This window comes from Alosa alosa, chromosome 21 (assembly GCF_017589495.1).
Source record: "Alosa alosa isolate M-15738 ecotype Scorff River chromosome 21, AALO_Geno_1.1, whole genome shotgun sequence".
In the NCBI taxonomy this organism is placed as follows: domain Eukaryota; kingdom Metazoa; phylum Chordata; class Actinopteri; order Clupeiformes; family Clupeidae; genus Alosa; species Alosa alosa.
Genome location: NC_063209.1, coordinates 26,110,316 through 26,132,893, shown reverse-complemented (window position 1 = coordinate 26,132,893; position 22,578 = coordinate 26,110,316). Strand labels below are relative to the sequence as shown.

General features: G+C 42.5%; 1 protein-coding gene across 2 annotated transcripts; it reads right to left on the bottom strand.

Moving 5' to 3' along the window:
• Positions 1-2,034: 2,034 nt before the first annotated feature.
• LOC125286363 (probable carboxypeptidase X1) lies at positions 2,035-20,642 on the bottom strand. 2 transcript variants are annotated; one of them, XM_048231394.1, is made up of 13 exons: positions 20,169-20,642; positions 15,390-15,499; positions 14,424-14,563; positions 14,000-14,084; positions 12,674-12,824; positions 12,333-12,421; positions 9,971-10,094; positions 4,989-5,185; positions 4,583-4,762; positions 4,194-4,488; positions 3,708-3,847; positions 2,956-3,058; positions 2,035-2,835 (listed from the first exon to the last, which is right to left on the bottom strand). In XM_048231394.1, exons 1-13 carry the CDS (start codon positions 20,587-20,589, stop codon positions 2,528-2,530), a joined length of 2,343 nt encoding a protein of 780 aa, XP_048087351.1. In that variant the 5' UTR covers positions 20,590-20,642; the 3' UTR covers positions 2,035-2,527. The 2 variants fall into 2 exon arrangements, with proteins under 2 accessions (XP_048087351.1, XP_048087352.1); XM_048231395.1 differs by lacking the exon at positions 20,169-20,642 and adding an exon at positions 18,542-18,926.
• Positions 20,643-22,578: the final 1,936 nt, after the last annotated feature.

Genomic DNA, 22,578 nt, shown 5'->3' with positions numbered 1-22,578 from the left:
CCATGGAGCGGGTAGCCGCCGATATCATGGGCCCACTGCCAGTCACAGAGCGGGGGAAATCGCCACGCGTCTGTGAGCTATGGACTATTTTGCACTAAGTGGCCGGAGGTGTATGCAGTGCCAGATCAGAGCTTTACCCAGGCTATTGAAAGGACAGACTGGTCACTGAGATGTTCTGCGGTTGGGGCACCGAAAGAGCTCCACAGCGACCAAGGGCTGAATTTGGCCGGAGGTGTTTTGCAGAGGTTTGCCAAAGCTTATGGGCATCCTGAAACGAGAATCGACACCTCTGGCATCCAAAGCGGCGGGCTTGTGGAACGGGTTTAACCGGACTGTAAAAGAAAAGAAGTTGGCCATATTGGCTGACCGCCAACAAAAGGACTGGGACTTACACTTGCCCCTGGTGCTCTGGGCATATCGCACAGCGGTGCAAGAGTCAAATAAAATGCACACCGCAGCTCTGATGTTGGGCGTGAGCTACGAGACGCTTGGGTGGGACTTGGTGAAACTGGTTCGCCCGGTAGCGAGATTGGAGGTAAGCCAGGGCTGGAATACTACAAGCAGCCACGGAGGAGAGACTGAAAGGAGTACGAGTTGGCCAGGCAGGCTATGAGTGAAGCTGAATACGTCAAAAGCGAGCTTATTTATACGCTGTCGCGTCAGGAGTTCCAAATCGCGCATAAAGTTTCGTGTACTGCCCGGCAGAAAGGCATTTCCGAAAACTCACTAGCCAGTGGGTGATGTCTTAGGAGAAGCTGTCTGACGTGGTCTATCGTGTGAGACTGATTAAGCTGCCGGAGAGTTGTGGCTCTCCACCGCGGATCGACTGGCCCGTAGATCGACCCCTGGCCTCAGCTGAGGGGGTGGAGACTTTGACACTGACTCTGGGTGGAACTTAGTGACAATGGAGCTGTGGCTCTAACACCGTCACTGTGCAGCCTTCACCGGAAGTCACCGCTCGCGAGCAGGGATGTCCACACAATGCCAGCTGCCCGGTCCCAGCCAGGCTCATGGACTGATGTAGGGTGAGACTTGAGTCAAGGGGACATGGACCAAGTCTCGGGGGCTGTGTAATGATCTGAGCCTAGCTGTTTATGACTGTGCTCCCATGATGCTGTGCAGTGTGTATGTGTGTAATGTTCATGTGCTAAACCATGTGGGTTGACAACGTTGTATGTCCTGTCTGTTGTGTTTATGTTTGCAGCTGGTTACATTGTTCATAACTAGGGTTGATTGGTGTGTGTTTTAGATACAGCCTCAGATAGATGTTTAGTGCTGGAACATAAGGACCAGGTCTGGCCCGGAATTATGTGTTTGTGTGTTTTGGTGCGTAACCAATAAAAAACATTCTGAGACAACTGTGCAGTTTATTACAATATGTTTTGTCATAACGTGAGGTTAAAGGTAGGCCTAAACTATGCAGTATTGGCAATTTCCTTACTGTTTTCTCGGTTTTTGCTTCTTTTTCGGTGGCTCTGTCATGACGAATATCTGAGAAACTCCATCGCTACCTTTTTCTAGCCGGTGCCTGGCGTGTATGTGTATTTGAATGCAGTAAAGCAATTCGTTACACTCGTTATACTTCCTGACACTGAGGGCGCCGTCCCGGCCGCCCACAGTTGCAAGGGGGTTTTTTCCGGCCACAGGCTTAGGGGAAGCGTAGACGGCCACCATTCAACCCGAAAAAAGTCATATAACCATTCCAATGACTCTGAAGCTGTTAAATGAAGGTAAATTAAGCTAAAAAACTTGCATATTAAGCTAAAAAACCTGCATAGTGTGCCTTTAACAGCATAATTGTGATTAGAATGATTTTAAACATGGACACTGGGTAAGCCTGCATAATATTATACCAAGGTGTATATGATATAATTAAAACTTCTCTGATAAGGCACACTGCAGTGAAATATGCAAGGTTTGGTCATTATAAGTGAGCACAAGATGGCAGCAAATATCTCAGATTCAAATATGTGCTATGCAGGCTGCAGGGCTAGGCCAACATCAACTATAGAATAATTTCAGAAGCCAGTGAGGTAGGTGAAATATTTCATTTTAATGTAGATACAGTGTCAGTTCCAGACTGACTTTTGTTAGAGTTATGTAGTTTGCTATCTTTTCCCCATTTGCCAGCAACATGAGCTTACGTTTGTGGTCATTGGTAGGCTGAGTCAATTTTATTTCTATTTATAACAATTTGATTACCCTTTCACTCTCACTCACTCTTTTTAGCATAGTGAACATCTGTCTGGATTTGAGTTTGAATAACAAAAGTATCACAATGTGTTGGACTACCACAGCAAAAAATAAGACCCCACATTGTTCCAAGACCACTATGTCAAAAAGCAAAAATAGGCCTATCATGTTCTGCCTAACCCTGAGAACAAGACTAAATGTAAGTCTAAACACATTGATCTCCCTTTTGCATTTAAAAGCACACTGTTGCCTAGAATGGCAACCCGTTTGTTCACTAGATCAAACGATAGTCCTGTTACTGGCCCGAAGCTTGGGCCAGAGGTCACTTGGCTGCCTAGTGTTGGGTCTGCCGAGCCCGGCGCTGTGATTCCCGTCGGCGGTTGAGGGCTTTGGTGGTGGTGCGGAGTTTGCGCAGGCGTAGCTGCCGTAGTCTCAGCATCAAGTCCTTGGGGATCTTGCCACCCTTGGCGATTATCTCACGCAGCCGCTCCTTGGGGGTCTTGGTAAGGCGGAAGTCACAGATGGTGGGGTAGTGGTCGTACATCACACGGCACTGCCGCTTGGAGGGGTAGTAACCCTCAGCAGTGACGGTGATGTCGTATTCGCCAGGGTTCAAGAGTCGCCAGTAATCTCCATCAGGTGCTATAACAAGAGAAAAATAAACAACTCTAACCTCTTACTTACTTTGTGTGGGTGGGTTAGTTTTTTGTTCAAGTCTGTTTTTATTTCCAATCCCATGAGTCAGTGTTGCTGGTAATTCACCTGATCTGATGTGGTGATCAATGTCATCTACTTGGATGACTGCATCCGGTATTCCAGCTTCTGTGTCTTTATCTCTCACTACGCCTTTGAGTCCTCTGTGTACCTGTGTAGAAAGAATCCAAGACAAACGAGTCACAAGATGACTCACACATCTGAGAAAATGTGTTTTAAACCCTTAAAGGAGTACAAATGAACGTTCTAAAGAATATCTGGGTTCATTGAATTCAACATAGAATTTTAGAACCTTCAATTGTTGTGGAACTTAGAATGTTAAAAAACCTACACCTTTAAGGGGTTAACTACGCATAAAAGGCAATGTACAGAAAGAGAAACCCCATTCAAGCTGCAGTGCAGAGCAATACTGCACCAGCCAACTCTTTAACAGCAGCATAAGAGTGCAGACTAGGTTATAAGTACTAGTCAAAGTGTGGTAGGTGGAGATAATGGTAGAAGGAGGTAGAGGAGGGAAGAGAGGGTAGTGCATGGTAAGGCCTCAGCTATAGAGAGGAGAGGGTAGTGCATGGTATTTGCTTCACAGTGGCAAACGGGTGATAAGCGGAATAACAGCCTTCGCGGTTGTGTCCAGTTATACGGAATTAATGGACTCGGGCAGAGTCCCTTCAGGGCAGAACAAGACCCCTCCGCTGCGCTTATTTTCCCAATAATGACCGGCGTTCTATACATTATCCCTTACGTAAGTGTGTGTGTTAGGTTAGTCTTGTATAGGACTAGTAATGTTTGTAGCTGATGACCTGCTCCATGTAGACCAGTAGAGATTCTTTGTTGTTCTCCCACTCCCTGGGAAGCTCGCCGGCATGGGGAAACTTGTCACAGGACAACTCCACAGTGACTTCAAAGCAGTTGGTATGTAAATAGCTGAAATCATTCATGCCTAGAGGAGTAAAGTCAAGTCAGCCATTATGAAACATCAACCTTAAATGATGTAAAAGGCATAAAGCCATTGACAGTATTGTGAATCAGCCTTATATCATTTGTTTATCCTTCAATTGTTAGAATTCAATAGGAGCCTGTCTAGAGGCCTTTTGCTTATCACCAGCTTTATTTTTACCGATTTTCCATCGTCCTGACTGAGTCTTCAGATAAATATGGTGGTAAAAATAAAACTATCACCATCCTCCATCATTCTGCCTCATTCAGTCAAGCTGGTATTGCTGATGTTGGTGTTGTGATATCTTCTAATAACCAGAAATGTCAGGACAACAAAGAGATTAACGCACTGCCCGGGACTGTGTGCCAATTGGCTCCATTGATGATGTTGTTGAAGCGCAGGAAGTCCTCGTTGTGACAGGGGCGGCGGTCTGGATCGGACATGACACGGTTGGTGCTGGCGTACACCGTGGCCAGCCAGCGGAAGAAGCTGTCATCTGGCGTGGGGGTCTGCTCGCGTGGAGCCCAGTCCTTGGTCATGTCGAAAGGGTAGGTGACCACTAGCTCCCCCCCGTGCAGGTTGGCACTGAGGACGAAGGGGATGTTCTGCATCCAGTTAATGACTGCACGGGTTTCAGACGCCACCTAAGGCAAGTCAAACAAGCACAAACTGAGTAACAAAAGGCTTGCGTTGGCTTAGAAATCACTATGAGATGGAGGGAGAGTGTACTGTACTGACAAAGGCTTCCTCGGAGGTGTACTGCTCTGGAATGGGGAAGTAGTGGTTGATGAGTTTTGACTTGTCCGTCTCTAGCTCCAGAGCTTTCCACATAACAGTGTTCAGGTCAGCAAAGTTGTGGTTCATATCAATGCCCTCGTAGCTATAGCGACCCAGTGCCCAGCCAGCTAACTCAGAACCCTGTTGAAAAAAAGAGGCAAGAAGTTGGTATGCTGTGCTTTATTCACCATTATACAAATCTTCAAAGACAAAAAGATATGTATATATATTGTATATGTGAAAACAACGTGTGAGTATTTGAGATGTCAATTGTAAGGTGCAATTATTTATTAAATGTGTATAAGTTAAATTATTAAGAAATGTAACTTTGAGGACACATCAAACAGGATAACAGAACAGGTGTAACCTTCTTGTAAGCCATTTCGTAGCCATCTGGGTTCATAGATGGTAGCAGGTGTATCCGTGTCTCTTTGACCAGCCTCACGATGCGTTGGTCGCCCTGTTTGTACAGCTGACACATGTACTGCATGAGGTTGAGCAGCAGCTCACGGCCCACAACCTCATTCCCATGCATGCCAGCCACGTAGCGAAACTCCGGCTCACCTGCAGGGGGCGCCCATGAATAAGATGTATTATTTGTACACTGACGCCACCTTTATTGGTAAAACATACATGGACAAGAAATGCAAATACCACATGTGCCAATGGACCACCAAACCCCCCCCAAAACATGAACTTGGAACATAAAGAATGTAAACACACCAGATGTTGGTACTTAAATGTTACTCAACAAACATACTTGGCTATTAAACCACAATTGTGTTTGTGATTCTGATATTTAGGCCAACTTTATTCCACTGGTTTTAGAGTCTGCCATCATATTTATTTCTATTTTGTTTCCAGGCAGTTTTTAGTGTCCAGTGGTCAGTGTTTGTACACAGTCATTGTGAAAAGGCCTTGACAGAGCTCCAGGTCTCGACTTGGTAGTAGCCTATGCACTAGCAGAGGGGTCTGAAATCTGGCACCCTCCTTCTAACAGCTCCAAAAGCATTTTCATGGTGAGTTTCTAGAAATTTCCGCCTTTGCCATTGCAGCTCCACAAGGTTGACCCTTGCCTCCCTTCCCAACCCCATCGTTAAAGCTGGTCAAGATGGCTTCTCCGAGTTCCTTGAGATGATAAACAGTCACAGTTTTGTTAGTTGGACCAGCAGGCTCCAGAGGCACTAAGAAGGTTCATCCATTTACCAACACAGGATGTAATAGCACCATCATTGGCCTGACTCAGACATAGACATGCTCCCACATGCCTCTCTACCCATAGATCTCCAGATGCCTGCTCACTCGCGCTCCCCCATGCTTAGCTCCACAGAAAGTATTCATACATTCACGGTAGGGATTTTCATCAACTTGCAACGTACAAGTCTCTTCAAGCAAGATCGACTTTATTTACGTAAATATTTACATGGCATGATGAGCGGTTTTCACGCTGGCGAGTTCAGCTGCGACACAAGTTCTATCTGTTCCCACCCAGAAAGGACTGTCTTTAAGTTTGCCTGTGAATGTTACGCAACCCCCGCCCACCCCCCTTTTTAGTTGGTTTTCTGGCAAGCACACCATTTATTCAGACCCAGAGTTTTCAGTGAAAGCTGGGACTAGTTAGCCTTCCCACCACCAGCTATTCTCTGGGGTGGAGCGTAGACACTGTTCCCAAAACAGTTAGAGGCTGAACTTTGACCCTTTCCTCTGACCACAGAATCAATGCATTTCTGATGAGCACTGATGACAAACACATGTGGTCCCTAGACAATTGCAACAATGCGCCTCAGATTCAAACGATTGGACCGTGAAACCACAGGTATGAGATGAGCTTGGGCCAGCACTATCTTCAGCGAAACACACCCTTGCAAAACAGTTCTGCTGTCTTCTCAACACTTCTGGCCTTTTCAGAGAAGCTTTGGTGAATTTTCTACCAGGAAGACTTGTGGGCTAGGTGTTTATAACAAAAAGTCTGGTTGGAGTATATTTTTAAATGTCCCTAATATGTAACAGAATGGGGCTCAGACTCAACCTCAAGAAAACTTTGACAATGGTTATATCAAAGAAATGCCAAAAAACAAAATGTAAACATTAACCAGAATAAACACACTCAATAAATACATCAGAAATGTAGTTTATACGGAGAGTGCAGATAATACAATACAGTGACACATAAAGTGACACATGGTGAAGCTGGAAAGAGCTGGAGTGAAGAGCAGTCTGTCACACAGAGTCTGCAAAAGACAAGGAATCTTCTTCGAGCATGCCATGAGGCAGCAAGGTTTGGAAAGACAGAATGACTAACTGGAAAACTTGAAGAGACGAGAATCCAAGGTAGAAAAAATCCTGGAAAGCCTCGCTACCAGGCTTTGGAGTGACGCAACCAGTGTAATAATGAGTATGGGCGAAGACCGGCAGGAAATCAATGATCACCGTTATTAGGCATGACACTCAATGAGGAGGAGGAGGATGATGATGAAGAATAGGTATCGTGTTTGTTTGGTGCTTTCATTGAGCCGCCATTTTTGGTTTTACAGCAGCCCTCAGCAATAGGTTTTGGTCCTTTTTGGTGTATAATGATAATTAATATAATTGATAATTTCCCTTAGATATCTGTTGTGATCTATCAACAGAATGGAGAAGCATGTTCAAGGGCTTAATGGCCGATCACCAGAGTCCCATGATGCCAAATAATCTCTTAACTGTAGTCAAGACAAAGACAGTCTTTGCATGTATCCTGAACTCCTGAAAGCCTTTTTGCACTAGGATATGAAAACAATAACTGAAAATGGAACAGGTACTTTGCTATTTCACAGTCCTAGAGTAACACACATCCACATGTTTATTTTTTTCTGTATTTCTGCAAAACACACTAAACTAGGGATGCATGAACTTGGCTTCTGTCTGAAATCTTGCTTTCATCTATGATATGCATGAAAATAATCAGGAAAAATGTAATGTTTCCAAGAACGTTTGGTACGCCTAGAGCTGTTTTGTACTGAGGTGGCCAGACTATTATTCACGTGGAGAAGTCAAACAGCCGAATATCAGTAAACAGAGAGGTGGTTCATTCATTCTACATGACACTGTAAAGGATGATGAAATGGACTGAGTCTGAGTCCACAAAATACTTGGATCCCCTCTAAAGACATCAGAATTCACTCCTTGTCCAGACTGTTAACACTGGCTGAGACCAGTGTTCAGACTGAGATAAAAAAAAACCTGGAGATTCCACGGAAGCTTCAACTTCCAGCAATCACTCCACAACGAGAACAGTATCACAAACAGATGGGACTTTTAAGCTCTTCATAAAAAGGCAGTATTGCTTCATTCCAAGCTGCATGGCCCACAATCTGACACTCGGTGTGCCATTTTTAGGTGTTTTTTTTTTTTTTTGCTGTTTCCAGGCACTTTGCCCTGCCGCAGTGCATCACTACCCGGGGGACCCGAGCGCATTTTGAGTTCTGGCGTGAGAGGTCCTCAGAGCTGCCTGCCAGCGCTGGCCGGGCAAAGCACGCCGACGCGACGGCCAAAGCAAACACCTCGACACTCCAGGGTCAACCGGCCGAACCAATCACAGCGCTTTCTCATGAGGCACATAAGATATACTGTACCCACTTCCCCGCCTTAAGCTTAAAGAGAGAGGGAGAGAGAGAGGGAGAGAGAGAGGGGGAGAAAGGGAGAGAGTGAGAGAGATAGAGGGCCAGATGTACTAACGCTTTTGCGAGGTATGTACAAACAGGCCGCAATGATGTAAAAGCGCAAACTGCCTGTTGCGGGAGCTGAAAGTGGCAGATTGCGTTTGTCATGTCATGCATATGCATTCATGGGAGGATCCAGGGGAAAGTGGGAGTTTGACGTAAAAAGATGGGAGGGGAAGAGTAAAGAGCGCCTAATTATGTATTCCGTGGTATAAGACTGCTCCTAAAAAAGCGCACGTCTATTCTGCGCCTAAATACTTCCGCCTTGTAAAAGCAGGTGTTAATCCAAATTGCAGTTCAATGCGTCAATAAGAGAACCTTTCAAAGACAACAGAATCGCTATTTAGAGCACCAGTTTTTGTGGTGAAAGTATTTGTACTACCAAAAGCAACCGCAACTTTCGTTGGCCTTTCGATTGTCTTACTTTAACTTTCATGTCATTCACTTAAACTTTCCTACTTGCTAGATTTGACCAATCTTCCATAGCCTACATGCACACGTAGTTTGAGTACAACTACTGATCTTCATTATCTCCCTGCTTGTTTACATCTTATCATGTATGGTATTATTTCATGATCGCTAAACGTTTCATTCTTTTTAATGTTGTCATCAGTTACAGTAACTTCATTCAACTGCGCTTGTATGTAGGCTCTGCCATTCAGTTATGGACGTTCGTAAATTGCGTTTATGGGCGGAGAAAGGCAGAGAAATGTGCAGTTTACACTAAGGATTGAACGATTGATAAATACGACGGAAACTTGGGTCTGACAGCGTTCGCAATCTGCGGTGTGTCCATGACGCTGATAACGCTACGTTCGCAAATGTACGTACATTTGGCACAGAGAGTTTTATTTAAGTGCATTAATAAGTTTTTTTTTATCATAGCTCAATTTTGACATACAAATTTAAATTTCCTTTTCATCTTGATATTACCAAAAATATGGTGAATCTTAGTTACTAGTTTCATTTTATGTATGGATTAATTTATTAATTAAAACAAATAGTCTTATTGTTGAAGTTTAGCAGTCATAAGTTTACTTTTCTTAGTTGCTGTTTTTGTTTGTGTGTCTGCTTTGGCAACACTATACCACATGGTCATGCCAATAAAGCTCTTTTTGAATTTGAATTTGAATTTGAGAGAAAGAGAGAGAGAGAGAGTGAGAGAGAGAGAGAGAAAGAGATAGAGAGGAGAGTAAATCAGTGCAGTTCCCCTCCGGCTCCAGACATTGGTGCTTTCATATGAGTAATCTGGGCTCTGTGAGTGTTTATGAGCTACAGGACCAGTATTAGAGTTAACAAAGCTGCTGACTTAATGAATGAGGCCCAGCATGTGAACCCCACGACTCCTGAAGATGAAGTGAGTAAACAGTGTTTAAACACACACACACACACACACACACAAGCACGCACACTCACACTAACACATACGCAGAGAGAAAGACCACTGAAGCATTGTTCTCATAAACTGCATTTAAGAGTCCAGGTGTGACTCACTGGCTACCAGTTCACCAAACTTCTCATACATACATACATTTCCCTTCATCGCCACATGACAGACATTAAAACCTGCTGTTCCCTCTCACACACTTTCCCACAATGCCAAGCTCCTCTTTAACTGTGGGACTGTTACAGCGCCGGCTGACTCTCTCACCTAGCTCGTGTTTGCCTGGGTTGTCGGAGATTTCCATGACGTACAGCTTGAGGCCCGTGTAGCTCTTCCCGATGCTGTAGATGCGGGTGATGTCCGGACACGCCTCGTGGACTGACCTCATGAGCTGGGCAGAGAGAGACACATAAACAAGAGTGGTCTGTCCCTAGGGTCCAGTAGTCTTGGTGTTTTCGATGTTTCTTTTTAGTAATTAATTTACTTTATTATCTTGTCAATTATATTATATTTTATTATATCATATCAATTTACTAATACTTTTAGGCTGGCAATGCACTGGACTCCATTCAGGGGAGCACAGTGTCCTTTATCTGTGTACAGAATCTGCCATCAAACTTGTATAATGTGTTAATTGGTGTTGAGTAGGTTAAAGATTCTTTCCCAAACATTTGTCACTTTGTATTTAAAGATAGTAAAATCATATATGTGGTAGCTTGTGTAAAATACTACTTCACATACTACTTCTAACTTTCTTGGAATAAATTCTTGGAATTTGTTGATGCAATTTTTTATTAAATGTAATAAAATGAAATGTACATTTTCGTATTTTCCGGACTATAAGTCACACTTTTTTTCATAGTCTGGCCGACCCTGTGACTCAGGTGCAACATACTGTATATATATTTATATATATGTTTTTTTCCTCTTCATGAAACATTTTTTGACTGGTGCGACTTATACTCCGGTGCGACTTATAGTCCGTAAAATATGGTATAAATGTTATTTAATGTTATGTACAAAATGAGCTACATTAATTTTCAGATAGATAAATAAAACGAAAAGATAAAAACAGTGCTGACACTGGTGGCTGAAAGGAGGACTCAACTGCCTTGTGTGTGAGTGTGTGTGTGTGTGTGTGTTAATGTACTCAGTGTTACGCAATGATGGTCAAGCTCACCACAGAGCCGCCCGCTGCAGTAGCACTGGCCTAGCTTGGAAGGGAAAAAAAGGACAGAGCTGGAATAATATTTGTTCACTGGAAAGACTGTGGAGCCTCAGACCACAGGCCTGCGCTGAGAGGGTGCCACTGCCAATCACGAAGACGGGCATGCTGGGAGGGGGAGAAGGAGGATGCTGGGAGCTTTGGTTACCTTCGCCACGAGTTTACTGGCTTTTAAAGTAACACAATGGAAAAATTGGTATTTGTACCCCTTGATGTCAATCTTCAACACCAAGGTGCTAGCCAGTGCCTCAATTCCAATGCCTGGAATTCTGGAGGCTCGTCAGATATTTCATTCTTCATATTTTAAGGCACACTATGCAGGTTTTTTAGCTTAATATGCAAGTTTTTTTTGGCTTAATTTACCTTCATTTAACAGCTTCAGAGTCATTGGAATGGTTATATGACTTTTTCGGGTTGAATGGTGGCGTCTCGCTTCCCCAGCCTGTGAGGCGGAAAAACCACCCTTGCAACTACGGCCTCAGTGTCAGGAAGTATAACGAGTGTAACGAATTGCTTTACTGCATTCAAATACACATACACGCCAGGCAGACATTCGTCATGACAAAGCCAGCAAAAAAGAAGCAAAAACTGAGAAAAAAACTGAGAAAGGAAATTGCCAATACTGCATAGTTTACCTTTAAGTCAGTGTAGCATCAGAATGAGTTTGAAGCGTAATTTCAAAAGAACTGCACTGTGTTGCTTCAACAAGATTCTCAGCGATTTTGGCATTGCTGTGGTGTTTTTTTTTTTTTTCTGTATTAGTCAGCAACTGTGCAAGTGTGCAACAGCCTGTCTGAGATACGGAATTAATGAACAAGATGGAGGCCAAGAACTCCACGACTTAAAGCTGTCGAGGAGTGGAGCTTCCTGTGCCAAGTTAACAATGTGACTGTCTGACTGGTACATTTCCTTTCCATGTGAGTCTGCTTTTTAGAAGAACACCTAAATCTCAAAATGGGTTGAGTCCTGGATTCTTAGAAAGCAGAATTTGAGACTTTTTGTAACTTACTGAAAATGGCTTAAAGTGCAGTTTTCACATTTCACGCATGTCTTCCTCACTCACAGTTGTTTTTAAGATGTGCCAAACAGTCTCTCTCATCCGTGAAGTACTTAGAGACATACTATCTGTTTAAAATACCTACAACAAACACAGCTGCTGCATGCAGTGGACGCAAATGAGAAAAAGACGTGTTCTCATGACAAACTTGACATTGAGACTGGCTTTGAGACTAAAACATATGCCATGATTTCACGGAAATGTGACCTGTGCTCTAGTCAACCTAGTGAGTGACAACATTGCAAAAGGTATGGGGTACAATTTCTCTAAAACTGGTCAAATAAGGTACCGCTGATTTCAGCCTTAACTGTAGTACAATACAGCATTTCTCAAGACAACCATCCTACCTTTCTCATCTCTTTGTAGTTGTGATGTCTGAAGTCCAGCTTGTCCCTAGAGCCCTCCTCTTCCTGCCACATGTAAATGTTGTTTGGGTCTGAGGATGGTATTCACACAGTGTTAAGTCTAGACCTGCATGGTGATTCATGGACATAGTAATCAATCATCTGCATAAAGACACAGATGCACACAATCTGTATTTCAACCATTGTGTAACCATGTGAATGTTCTTACGTGTGTCATTTGTGATTAAGATCTTAAGAAGTTTGTTGGTGTTGCTGAGGGTTGATTTCTTGACAGACGGTATTATTGGGGGTTAAATGGGTGATTGTAGGACATGCAGTCATACCTGGAATAGGACATCCCAGAATCTCAGCCCTCAGGCATATGGTGCCATTTTCATACCAGGTCTGAGGGTTGATGCGGATGTAGCGGGCCACCATTGATTCTGGGAAAACGGCCAAGACTGGGGTATAGGTGTCCACATTTCCTTCAAAAACCTACGTTTATCACACACATTACAGACCATTAACTCATTGAATGCCAAGCTGTTTTCGGAAGCTTTGTCCTAGAGTGCCAGCAATCTAGACCATTGTTGATGATTTTTGTACAGCCACAGCATATTCTGTGTTATAGCTATGAACACATACAATGGCTCGTTTAAAAGGTGACACTTTAAGCTCTCAGTGGGTGCAAACCGTGTATTTCTACATGCCTCTGTTCCTGAGAAATCCCAAGCTAAACAGTGGCTAGTTTTCATCAAAATCGCTGTTTTTTTCTAGAAATGGAGAAATATCGTCTTTCATGAAATATGAAGTGTTGCCTGTAAACTTTCCGGGAAGTGATCAGCGAGACCTGGCGAGACTGCCACCTAGTGATAGACCCACGAAAATGGCCTGGTTTTGAGCTGACGTGGATGCGTCACTGATTCGACCCAAAGCGGCAAACGAGTTATGATAAAATGTCCAGATATATGTCCAGATTGTGCGTTTTCATGAGTTTTCGATCGTCATATATTTCATTTCCATTCATCACAGAGTTCCCAAAATCACATATAAGGTGTGTTAGAGTGTCTAGTTTCGTAATTTAAAAAAAAAGCTAAAAACTTAATATTACGTTTTTGGCACTCAATGAGTTAAGCTAACAACAAAACCAGATTTTACTATGCTCAGAACTCTACAGTTCAGGTCGTGGAGTTCAGACAGCAGGAATCACATTCCACTTTCTGTACTGCCCATTAGATTGTGTGTGTGTGTGTGTGTGTGTGTGTGTGTGTGTGTCTGTGTGTGTGTGTGTGCCGGCTTTCCCTTGGCACGGCCTGGCACTGGCAGGCTTTCCAAAATAGCCACTTAACTCTGTGCCCAAATGCCAACGACAACCATGCCCGTTAGTGCCCTGGCTAGTCCCTGTGCTCGGGGAAAAGAGTGTGGAAGGAGAAATGATCCACTAATACAGTATGATGCTATGAGGCTAACGATGAAGAATGAATACCCAACTAGCCAGGTCTCTGTGGGCTGTGTGATTCTGTGACAGCACAATCTTTGTGATTTGTGACCTCGTTCTAGAAATGTGGGTCCCTCCCCATGGAACAGTCCAGTTTCTGACATTGAAAAATGCATTACATAACCTACTGGTGTGAATGTGGCCACAGTGTATCAGGACTGGTTATGCTCACCGCCTCATCTGTCCCATTCATGCACGGCTTCCATGTGATTGAGTCGTTGCTGAGCTGAACCTTGTAAGTCTCCACAAAGTCCCAACTGCAAAAGAACACATCTACTGTAACTATTTACCTAGCTTTACATTCACCTGTGTATTTTACATAGTTTTTGTTTAGTTATTTCAGCATAGATTTAAGTCTAGTTGAAACTAAAAGCTAAAAACTCAGTTCAGTTTGGTGAATAAAATGATTATCTGAACCCACTGGATTTAACCTTTAGCTATGTCACAGATTATGTCCCAGAATGCATACTGAGCCCTCACAAATATCATAGATCCATTCTCATTAACTATAATATGCCAATGCAATGTGTATGACTGGAGTTAATAGTTAATAGTTGTGTGTTTAATCTGTGCAGACCATCGAGAGGGACACTGACCTCCAGATGGACATGCGGCCCTGCAGAACGACCCCAGTGAAGCGGGTGAGCGTGAGCGCGTCCACCTGCAGCCACTGCTTCTTATCCTCATACTGTGCACACCAGGCCCCGTCGTAGATGTCTCCGTCCGCAATACCAGACTACAGAGGAGGCATGCACACACACACGTACACACAGACACACACACACACACACACACACACACACACACACAGACACACAGACACACACACACACACGCAGACACACACACACACACACATATGTTATTATTGTTGTTGTACCATTGTCATTGTTTTATGTTTGTTTGTAAGCACTTTGGTTCAACTCAGTTGTTTTTAAATGTGCTATAGAAATAAAGTTGACTTGACTTGACTTGACACACACACACACACACACACACAGACAAATACTTATTTCCACATTACAGTAAACAACCTAGCAGAGCAGTACATATACCACAAGGAGCAGATGGAACAGATGTATTGGCAGACCACAGCACAGACAATGGAAAGAGAGGATAGCCAATGCTCTTCAGAGTATAGACAGTCCAATGTAGTGTTCTCTCCAAGCATGGTACCAGCCAATAACGGTTAGCAATGAACAGTGTTTTGCAAACATACACAGATGAAGATTTGCAGTCTTCAGAATGTTACGACTACATAAGATAACAGTTTTGAGTCCTAAGAAAAGACACAGATTACAATCCGCAGTGTGAGGATTTCTAGCGGTTAAAGTAAGACATTAGAAACTACTGTTCTCTTGTCATTTGTTCCTCATTTGAATCACAGAAAATAAACTGCCAGGAATATTCATACTCCATGTCTGAAGAGTTACTGCTTCATAGTTACCGGTACTTACTCCAAAGTCAACAGTACAGCATACAGTTCATGTGGAAATGTTATGATGTTACATTTTCCTCCTCATCAATCGTGCATGCTCATTGTCATTGCTGTTCAGACCCACCTGGATGTTGAGCCTGCCCCGATGCGGTCCCAGCCCCGTACGCTGGTAGGACGATGCTGTCAGCTGTGTGTCCTTCACCCGCAGAGACTTCAGACCGAGAGGAGGGCATTCTGGGAGAAGAGAGAGTCATTCAGACCATGACTATAAGTTGATAAGTATGACAAATGTAAACACCATGTTATTGTAAATTGCTCACTGAATTGCAGTAGAAAGCAAATCGACATACGAGTTGCTCTATTTAAGAGCACAGAATGCAGGTCCTTGGTGCACTCCTGCATTCTGATATGTCAGGTCTAAAGGGCCGATCACACCAAGAACAATAACTATAACGATAACTATAACCACAAAGATAACGATAAAGGCGTCCACACTGACCAACAATAAGCAAAGTCTCTCCTTGTGTTAATGAATGTGATGGATAAAATGTGATGGGTTCTGATGTGTTGTTACATTTTTATCGTTCTCAAAATCACTCTGAAAGTGATCCCCAAAGATATCGTTCTTCATGTCGTTATCGTTATAGTTTATGTGTGAACGTCGTCATTCATATGAACGAGAACGATATTTTTGTGTTATCGTTGTTGGTGTGAACGGCCCTTAACCCAGGAAAGCACTGACACCTCAAGCACATGCTTTTCTCTATGACAATCACAGAACAGTGGCCAGTATTATATACATAGAGTCCATGTGCATTCTATAGCATAGTAAGTACTCATGTGTGTGTAAGACTGAGTGAGTGAGAGAGACAGTGAGAGAAGGATGGAAAGAAAATTAAAAGAAAGGAAATCTCAACAAAAGAGAGGGAAAAAAGAAGTCCCACAATTACCATCTCTCCAACTGAGAGGGCAGACAGACTTCCATTGTTTGAGAAGTTCATCTGGGTCCACTAGCCATCTAAACATACACGAACCCCAAAGCCAAGGCCTTTTTTTGTCAGTTCAGTGTTTGTATAAAACCTGAATACCCCCTTTTGCCTTTGAAGCCTGCTGGATCTCTCAGCTGACTGCATTGTCACGGATCAAGAGTGCAAACTTATCAGTGTTTGTTGGTTCTGGCTCCACATGTCCCTCCTCCCACTCCGTAGTACCCTCTTACTACCCTGAGGGACTGTGAGCAATCAACTTTTGGCTTAAAAGATAAGCCTCTAATATGCAATAAAAGCGCAGGCGTTTTCACGGTGCAGTAAAGCAGAGGGTCTTATCACTGCATGAGCTGCCCAAAACGTATGATTGGCGGTCTTAAGACCCTTGGTTGACTTTGTGTTGACACAATGCTGGAGACCATAAAACATCTCTCCGACTGAAAGAAGCACTGAGGCATGCAGTGCAAGGCCAGCATCCATCTTTGCCGCTATCTGGACTGCTCCAGAGCTTAGGATAACATCCCCCGGAATGGGACATTTGAATGTTAGGGTTTGGAATACGGGTTAAACTAACAGAACAAGCTGAGGGGAACATGCGATCGAGACCTTCTCACTGGCCTTTGGGGCACACACACACACACACACACACACACACACAACCCTTTATTGTTTCCCCGTGGTTCTCGTTTTTGTGGATTCCAGAAAAAGGGGCCTCACACCCCCACATTCAGGCCTCGAGTTCCTCAGAGGAAGTCTCCCAGAGAGCAGGGTCACCAGCTGAAGTTGGGAGCCAAACTCACCATGAGACCCATGCAGTACACACAGGGGAAAAACAGACTAAAAACTCCCCTCCATGGATATCAGGGAGAAAGAGGGAGGGAGAGAGAGAGAGGGAGAGGGAGAGAGACAGGGAGAGGGAGAGCAGGAGAAACAGACCAGGGAAGATGGGGAGGAAATTCTGCAGATGGCTAGCCCAGACTCTGCAAGGCAAAACGTAGGGACTTTTTTACTTTCAACAGGAAGTCTCAGCATACGGAATGTCTGTTCTCTTTGAGTTCTGTTGAAAAATAGTTTGGGGCAAACCAGATAAGTTGAACCTTGTCAAAATTTTTTAAGTAAAGGTTATGTAAGAGAGGAACAAATAAACAAGACAAACAATTTCCTCACATCTTATCAGTGTAAATTCCATGACAAATGATTTCCACTAAACCCCAAGCTTCTGGCCAAACTACAAATAAAAAACATTTTCAGAGGCATTGTAGGTCATGTTGTAGTGTTCACAAACTCTCAATGCTATGATAAGTGATACTGTGTATCTGTATGGACCCTTTCAAGAGAGTTCCATTATCAGCATCATAGTTGGCCCCACAAGACTTCCTTTTTAACATGCCATATGTTATCTTAATGCAGAGGAAGTAGATTGGGGCCCAAATAGAACGTTCAAGCATTGTTTTTGTTTTTATTGATGAAAGGGTCTATATCTCTGTGCCTCTAGCCGAAACCTTTCAAGCACAATGCATATTACCAACAATCGTATTCCTATCTCCATGAACTGTGTGTAGAACTACATATTGACACTCCATTAAGGAACATTAATCAGCCTCTTGTGAAATGGCTAGCCTGCCCTCAGACACTGCTGAACACCACATTGTTTTGAGTCATGTTCAGTTGGCCAGTCACACTCCCCAGATGTTGTCATATGATACTTCTCAAAAACAAAAGCAGACCATAACACTCGCTGCACTAATAGCAGATTGACTGACACTTTATTTGGATAGCCTGATTGAAACACTCTATAAACAGTCAGTAATTCCTGTAGAAGCTATGCGTTTCCTTATAACTAGCCTAATTTCTCAAATTTCTGTCAACTATATATCCATTAACGTCAACCGAAAACTTGACAATATCTGGCACTTAACTGTTAGTCTACCCTTTACTTATTCATATTCCTCAAGATCAGAAGAGTGTCAGCAAATTGTCCATGAACAGCTATCAAAAAAAGTGAAATGATTAAGGTGTGTTAAATAGCTGAGAAGACAAATGACTAGCGAAAGAGTAGCGAAAAGCAAATGTAAGCACACAGTTCTAGGCAGCAACTGCAGGCTGACGGACCACCAGAGAAGCTGTCAGCTTGATACTGAAGCTTGCAGAGAAGCACAACGTCTCCCCGTCTGAAGCATGATAAACGTTGCAGCACCAGCCTTCAGTTCTACACAGTATGATAACATACTTATGTCCATGTTATGCATACCACATACACCTCTATGCTAATTAGAAGCTGCATACATACGCATCACTGGTTTCTCTGTTTTCACTGGTTTCTTTGGCATTTCTTTGGCTTCTTTGGCCTTTGGCTTCACGGGGGCTGGAGTGGACTTCCCAACAGTGGTGGCTTTTTTAGTGGCCTTTGGGTTTTTGGGCACAACTTTGGGCTTCTTTACCATGGTGTTATGCCCCTTTCCTACCTTTGTGCTCCTCGCGATCCTACAGAACAACTTGGCTGCAAAAAATGGCAAAAGCAAGCTCATGAAACTGAGAAAACAAGTTTTGTTTTGTGGACGAATAAATGAATGAAAGAACAACAACAAGTCACAAATTGTTTCTACACCCTTGCTTCTAGGGAGGGAGGAAGAGTCTTGAGTTCCTGACTTGGAAGAGACAGCAGGATTAATTGTGGTTTGCCTGCAGGGCAGTGAGTGAGGCAGACAGAGAGGCAGACCGAGTCTGAAGTGGAGCAGAAGAGCTGATTCAGCATCTCACTTGGGTTTGGGGGATCTCCAAGCCATTATGGGATGTTTGGGTTGACCCAGATTTTTGACCCAGTGTAAGGCCCAATGTGCATACAAATGGAAGCACTCACATTTACAAGGTCTGAGCTGATGTATTTACATTCGGCTTTGCCAGGTTTCAGAATATCATTTCAACTGTAAGGTTACATTTGTTCTCTCTATATGAGACTTTTGGAAACAATTATGTGTTTTAACTCAATTTGAATGTTACACAACCAGTTTCCTGGGAGGAAAAGAAAAGAAATGAAGAACAGATAATGGCACATTGGCTTTTGTTTTAAACTGACATACTTTTGATTTCTTTCAGTGGTGATAATGCATTGCTCTGAATTTCCTTCATGGTTAAGTGCAGCACACTAGAATAGTTTTCTCTCCTGCATGCACAACACACACACACACACACACACACACACACACACACACACACACACATACACACCACACACACACACACACACACACACACACACACACACACACACACACATATATATATATATACACACTCACAGGCGAAAAGAGAATAGAAATAGTGTGCCTGTTGCACACTGGTGCATCTGGTTTCCATCAGTGACTGATAAACTAAGAAATATTAGCCCTCCCTTACGCGCGCACGCACACATACCACACACACACACACGCACACACACACCCCTTTGACCCATTTCTTGTACATTGTACATTTTAGACAGAAACATCTAGCCTACTGTAACTCGGTTTCCTGACAATTTCATGCAATGCTTCATTTTCCGTGTTTCACTGATCATATGGAAATATTAAAGTTCATTAAAAGCATCACCACAATAACAACAACACAAGGCAATGCATACAGTTCGATCTCAGATGGAATCTTAAGTGTGAAATCTCTATGACCGCTGGCAATTAAAGGAGCACGCAACCTGGTCTGCCTGCAGAATTATGTAACTGCGCGCGATGTTCAAAAACAGACAACATGGGCCAACATGCATCATGCACTTCCACTTTAACAAATTACTTATGGAATAGGTCAGTTAATAAGAGCGTCAATACAAATAAACCACATCTATTCAAATACATTTTCACATTGTGTTTGAAGGACCGTTAGTCTAAATTTAGCTCACAGGCAGAAAGCCTAAATTAATTTCTCACCTAACTCAGGTGGCTCATTGTCTTCGGCTTTGTCCCATACTCTCCTTTCCACGTTTTTGTCGATTTTCTCATTCAAGTCTTCGGTGGTAAAATGCACAGTACTGGACGTGTTGCTCTTTGTTTCAGTCTTTGCAGTAGTAGTAGTAGTAGTAGTTTTTGCATTTGACCATTTGGAACCTCCTATAGTTGTCGTTTCTGTTTTAACTGCGGTGACTATTTTAGTATCATCGGTTGGCTTGGTAGTTGGGATGAAGGTGGTCGTCAATACAGGAGCCAAGGTAGTAGGTCTACTACTGTTGTTTGATATGCCAGTCCCGTTTGTGCGGTCCTGCCTTTCCAAATAGACCAATGAAACATTACCACAACTAGATAATCGCGTAATGCATATAAGAGTAAAAGTAGAAAATAACACAAAAGCCATGTCTCCTTCGTCCAAAATCAGAACGAAAATTGACAATTGTGCAGATTCTCAAGTCCTCATAATTGGCCAAACCCCGTAATTCGTCGATAGCATGCGCAGACAAGTTTAGGGAGTAGACTACGGACAAACTTTTGCCGTAATACCCTGCACAGATGGAACGCTGGTAAACATTTCATGATATGTAGGCTAATATGAAAGCATGTGTGTTTTTCTATTTCTTTTCTATTGTGTGATTTGTCTTTCTATTTGTTTAAAGGGCTTAATAATGTAATCTTATTTCTAAACAATATTTTGGATCTATGTGCTTGGTTACCTCACAACCGGACAGACACAACAATAAGTACTGAAAGTGCACCCTCTGGTGGAAACGATAGTGTGCAATGTACTACAGCCTACAACCAATACTGAGAAAAACAGATTAAAATGTTGTCTGAACAACAGTTAAAATAGAGAAAAGTAAGACCCACAATTCGTAGGCCTAGTTGCATCTTGCGAGAAAATATTTAGCAACAGGGCTACATTTTACCAAAAAGATTTATAGGAATCGTATAGTGGCCTACTAGGCTATTTTAAGATCAAGTAGCCTAATCTTGTAGGAATACTATACTATAGTATTTTGGGACACACTATAGAAGTAGGATTAGCCTACTATAAGACTGTAGCCTACTATCGGAACACAAGACAGGGTAGCCTAAGGATATTACAGATGTAGGCCTATTACACTCTACCATATTACTACTGTGTTTTTAGACAGTTATATATTCTTTTATATATGTAAAGCACTGTGTAACTTTGTTTAGATAAGCGCTCTATAAACAATGATTATTATTAATGATATTTGTATTATTATTACCACAGAACTAGAAGTAGCCTAGGGGAACTCATGTCATGAAGACGTTGAAGTTGTATTTCATTAAGACTAATGAAGAACATCTCATATCATAGGCCCCTTTGCTTAAAAGAACACGACCTTTGCGTTTCAGTTAACCTTTAATTCCCCATCTAGAACGTTGAAAGCTGAACGGCTTCTTCTGTTTCATATTATGTTCAATAGCCTAAGCCTAGGCCACAGAAGTAAATGGAAGAGTCCTCACTTAGGCTAATTTATCATTGTTAAATTGTTACCCATGCAACTGGAAACGTGTATGGGTGTTGATGTTAAACAAGTTAACTCACGTCTGTCCAGTAAAGTATGTAAAATGCCAGTTTTTTTTATGTTAGTGTAGCCTATTTTCAGATTACACTAGATGGCGCCTAAAGACAAGCTTACAGATATGAACACACTGCATGCGATGGCCGCAACTAAGTAGCTTACTGTACATACGTGTATGGTATTCTTTTTCCTAAAGTGAACTGACATGTTTTTGTTTGTTTGTTTGTTATTAGTCATACTGTTCTGCTTCATATTGTTCTTCATGAATAAGCAGGGCTTGTAAGACCATGGATAGCCTACTGTCAAAAGACAAACACCTCTTTAAAGTCAACACACTATCATTCTTCTCTAAGATAAACCTCAAATTCATTAAAAAAAAAACAATCATAAAACTGATTTCAAAATCAAACTTATTCTTTAATTTATATGATGTAAATATAAAACCAAAATTGTGAAAATAAAAATATAAAACAATTACATGATCTAGCTAAAGTAAACACTTTTATTTAACAACTAACCCTTGTTTCTTTGAAAAACCCAATCTTTAGATTTGTATACTTCAATTAGCCTGTAGTCCAGGTGTTATTATAAATCGATGACTTCACTTTGCATAATGCAGATAAGTTTTGATAAGGTAAAGTGCACTGAGGCATACAGGCTACTATAATCTCATGTAAAGCTTTAATTCATGCCTGCTATTCAAATAGGGCCATTGTAAGATGTTCTGTTTTGAAGGCACTCTCAGGCTTGTAGCCTGTCTTGTGAGAGATGGAGAATACAGCACTCTGAGGTAAGAAGGTCACAGCAGTTTAGTCATTCTGTGTGGTTTTCTTTTT